The sequence below is a fragment of the Brienomyrus brachyistius genome, chromosome 1 (genome assembly GCF_023856365.1).
Source record: "Brienomyrus brachyistius isolate T26 chromosome 1, BBRACH_0.4, whole genome shotgun sequence".
In the NCBI taxonomy this organism is placed as follows: domain Eukaryota; kingdom Metazoa; phylum Chordata; class Actinopteri; order Osteoglossiformes; family Mormyridae; genus Brienomyrus; species Brienomyrus brachyistius.
In genome coordinates, this window is record NC_064533.1 from 30,021,835 (window position 1) to 30,026,059 (window position 4,225).

A 4,225-nucleotide genomic window follows, 5' to 3' on the forward strand; every position below is an offset into this window, starting at 1 on the left:
ATCCACCAATCACCGATTAGCCGATAAGCGGTGCGCCAATCAATGAAAGGCATAGAATCCGCTTTTCCTGTCAGAAGGTTGACGCGTCGATTCCCCGCCTTTCTACTTCCTCTTTTACAGTGGCAGTGAGCAAGAGACACCATGAAGGCGTCTGGCACAGTATGTAATGTTTCATTAAAAACCCATATATTGTGTGGAAGGCCGCAAAAAAATCGCTTTTGCTTAAATCTAAGTGTGTGAAGTATTTGTTGATGTGAACCCTTCCTAGGTATTCGATGAACAAAATAACTTCTGGGTGTTTAAGGCTAGGAAATTAGTGTAATGGCAACATGGCGTCTGATTTTGCGTTTGAAAACCATGTGGCGAAGGAGGGAGACCCGCCTGAACAGCCGGGTCAAGGAGTATTACTTGCTCCTAATGCCGATACGAATCCTGTAGCTACAGTTAATTGTTTTAGTGTCTTCACGTCAGAATTTCAGGCTTTGTTGGATTTTAACCAAATCCACATGCCAACGTCATGCACTTACGTTTGACTTACTGAGGACCGTATTACTGCTTGTGAATGTTGCCTAAGTATGTAATGTCCCTGCCTGACGTATTTGAATCTTTTATAAAACCATTATGTATAAGTTAATTATAACCACATAGGTAGTTTCAATAGCTTATACGTAATTTTTGTTCCTGCTAGTATTCATATCCATAGGGTACATTTATACCTTAATTTGGTTCCATTCGGGGATTCTTTAGATTGCAAATAATTATCTGTAATCTTTGAGGAAGTTGTTATTGACATAGTGTGTGGCATTATGTTTTCTCAATCAAATACTCGTTTCTTGATGTAAAAGATAGAAGTAACTTCCAAGTTGAAAGTGCATCATGTAAGATCCCGAAGTGGCTCAGCTTCTGGTGGAAGCGTGTGATGTCAGCCCCATCTTCTCTCTGCAGCTTAGGGAGTACAAGGTAATTGGGCGTCTCCTGCCCTCTGCCAAGAATCCCACCCCTCCTCTGTACCGCATGAGGATCTTCGCCCCCAACCATGTGGTGGCCAAGTCTCGCTTCTGGTACTTCGTCTCCCAGCTTCGCAAAATGAAGAAGGCATCCGGAGAGATAGTCTACTGCGGACTGGTTTGTTTCAACTAATAACACTAAAATCTTTCATCCTGATTAACATGGTCACAGCAAGTAAAAACTGATTCTTACCAAAAAGGAAAAATCAATTTATATATTTTAGTCAGTAATTTGTTTACTTTTAAGCTGTACCACAATGTTGCTGTGCAGAAATGCTGTTTAAACCTCTGTCTGTTTAAACAATAGCTTCCAAAACTTTTAGTATAATGTCCATCCCTGGGAGCTGAACAGGTGATTCTCCTCCTCCTCCTCAAGGTACATGAGAAATCCCCTCTGAAGGTAAAGAACTTTGGCATCTGGCTTCGGTATGACTCTCGCAGTGGCACCCACAACATGTACAGGGAGTACAGGGACATGACCACCTCTGGGGCTGTCACCCAGTGCTGTAAGTACTTTAGCGGGGGCCCTTGGTGTTGGGTCATGTGACAGGCTGTTTGTCGTCAGGCGTAATGCAGGACCGAGAGAAATGATTCCTACAAAAGCTACCTATTGTAGGTTTACTCTTGGTCACACCACCTCCTTAAGCTTGTTTTGCATGTGGCTAAAAGCTGATATCTTGCATTTTATGCATCAACTGTGAGCTCTTTATTATTATTATTTTAAAATGGCTTGCTTGCGCAACTTGGACAACTATAAAAATATTGAATTAACCCTAAAACAATTTTTCATGAACACCAGACTGGTTTCACGATTGACTTGTTCATGTAGTTCCATATAGAACTGGAAATTTAGCAAAGTGTCCTTTTCCAGTGTAGTAAACCATTAATCGAATTGGCCGTTGATAAACGCATCTTTGTTTGGCATGTTCATGTTCAATGATGATCATTCTCTGCCCAGAGAACACACTGAATATCAAGTGAATATTGCACACAGGAATTTGAGGAAACTGCTGAAGTGTAGCTTGACAGCCTTTCAATATTTTTCTTTTTTGGGTGTTTATTTATGTACTGCATTATCAGGTTTCACATTGATTCAAGCCAGCATGCGTCTCTTATCTACGCACATTGCTACTATTTAGACCTTCATATTAGGCTTGGCAGTAGTGCTTTTTGATTAAGGGTATACATGGTGTTTAAAGGGATTCAACCAAAAAATAAATATAAGCTACGGCTGTACACATTTCTTTGGGTGTGAAGGATGTGCATCACATAGTCTGTGCAGCGTAAAATGCATCTACTTTTCTCTTAATGCTTGCTGCACGTGTTACGTTCTGTGTTTACAAATCTGACACTAGATATAGCTAATTAAAGAAAATAGATTGAAGATTATAGAAGGCACAGTTAAGCTAGATTTTGAATGTGCTTTTACATATTTGTGTACGCTTCATTCAGTGGTGTTGGTTCCGTTTTCGTAACGTGTTTATCCATTCAGCAGACACACAAAGGGCATTTAGACGTTTGATTAGTGTATAGCAGTATAGAGCGAGTCAACTGTACCTGTTAGTCTACACAGTCTTCAACCTGGAGGTTTTGTTGTCAGTTTTATGAATCTTAAGTTATTGTACATTTTAAGAATTGTCTCATCACAGCAGAGTTGAGGGTGGTGGAATGCATTCATTTGCTTAAGCTCAATTTGGTTTGATTCCATGTCGCTAGTGAGTAATAGAGCTTCGCCGCGCGATTTTAAAGGTGATTGTGTGTGCAGGCAGGAAGTGAGACAGGTAAAGCAGGATGCACACAAACCCAAAGGCCGTTATTCGCTCGTATGGCGGTCTTGCCGTGTGTGCGCAGATTGAACGGGATCTTGTCGCCTTTCATACGCTGTTGTGCTGATGGAAGTGAAATCAAGGTTCTACAGTCCAAACATTATGTACCATCAATGGTTCACCACTAATGAGACACGAAATGGCAAATTATGCGGAGGCTGGCGTGAAATTATGGAACTGCTGGGAGTTGTGGGCGTAAAGTGTGATAATTCTCATTAAGAGATGTACCATGTTGTACTGTGACTTCTAATAAAGCTTGTTAATATGCTCACAGCAAGTTTATGCCCGTTTTTGCACTAATTCGCTAGTGCTAACCTAAAATTATCTTGCTTGATAGACAGTTCCTTGTTAGGTCCTTCGTAACTGCTCCTTATATGCCTCACATCCATTATAATATTGGATGGCACTAAAATTGTCTAATTACTGATGACCCCTTAGCATTCGGGGTAATGAGGCGTTTTTAGTTTTTTAGCGACCTTGTGGATATCGAGGGCATAGCGCAGTTTTCACTCTCGATGTCTGACTCTCATCTCTCCCCTCCAGACCGTGACATGGGGGCCCGTCACCGTGCACGAGCCCACTCCATCCAGATCATGAAGGTCCAGGAGATCGCCGCTAACAAGTGTCGTCGACCCGCCATTAAGCAGTTCCACGTAAGCAGAAGCTACCAATTTACAGCATCTCACACTGTCACTGAGAAAACATGTCTGGAGTATTATAGCACCTAAGTGCTCCGTGTGTGTGCGTGCGTGATGTTACTGCTGCTTTTCAGTTTGAACATGCAGCTTGTGAACATGCCGTGTCGGGTGCTTCACTGTTTCTGTAAATGGTGCAGTGTGGACCTCTCCTGTTGCTCCTAATTAATACCCATGGTGTCTTTTCCATGTTAGCTGTCTTTCATCCTGACCGTTATTGCTTGAAATCTCATCCTTATAAATGAGAGCCGTTATATATTTAAACGGGGCTTTCCATAACAACGCTGATCTGACATTAATTACAGTAGATAACGTCTCCAGCTGTCTGGGACAGGCCAGCAGTGCAATCCTATCTACCGACTGTCTGGGTAAATGGCCCCTCTTTTGTTCCCAGGACTCAAAGATCAAGTTCCCGCTGCCACACAGGGTCCTGCGTCGCCAGCACAAGCCACGTTTCACCACGAAGAGGCCAAACACTTTCTTCTAAAGGGAGTGTTAATGCTTTTCAGAATGTGCTTGAGAATAAAAAATACTTTAAAAAATCAGTCTATGTTGTTGTTTCGGACCAGAAGTAAAGGCATTAATTATATTTACCATGTGACAGTAATACAATACACAAAATAAAATTGAGTGCTTTATTGGTCATGTTCACAGGGAAAAAACTGGTGCCTATATTCTGTGCACATTTCTAGCTATT

At 41.7% G+C, this 4,225-nt stretch overlaps 1 protein-coding gene and 1 non-coding gene across 2 annotated transcripts; both read left to right on the plus strand.

Annotated features, from left to right (window-relative positions):
* The first annotated feature begins 6 nt into the window (after positions 1-6).
* On the plus strand, positions 7-4,073 carry rpl18a (ribosomal protein L18a). Its single transcript, XM_048985046.1, has 5 exons — positions 7-159; positions 946-1,125; positions 1,384-1,513; positions 3,377-3,486; positions 3,923-4,073. Exons 1-5 carry the CDS (start codon positions 142-144, stop codon positions 4,013-4,015), a joined length of 531 nt encoding a protein of 176 aa, XP_048841003.1. The 5' UTR covers positions 7-141; the 3' UTR covers positions 4,016-4,073.
* Positions 2,798-2,927, plus strand: LOC125706187 (small nucleolar RNA SNORA68). The gene has a single exon (XR_007381921.1). It is a non-coding gene; the product is annotated as a small nucleolar RNA SNORA68 (small nucleolar RNA).
* Positions 4,074-4,225: the final 152 nt, after the last annotated feature.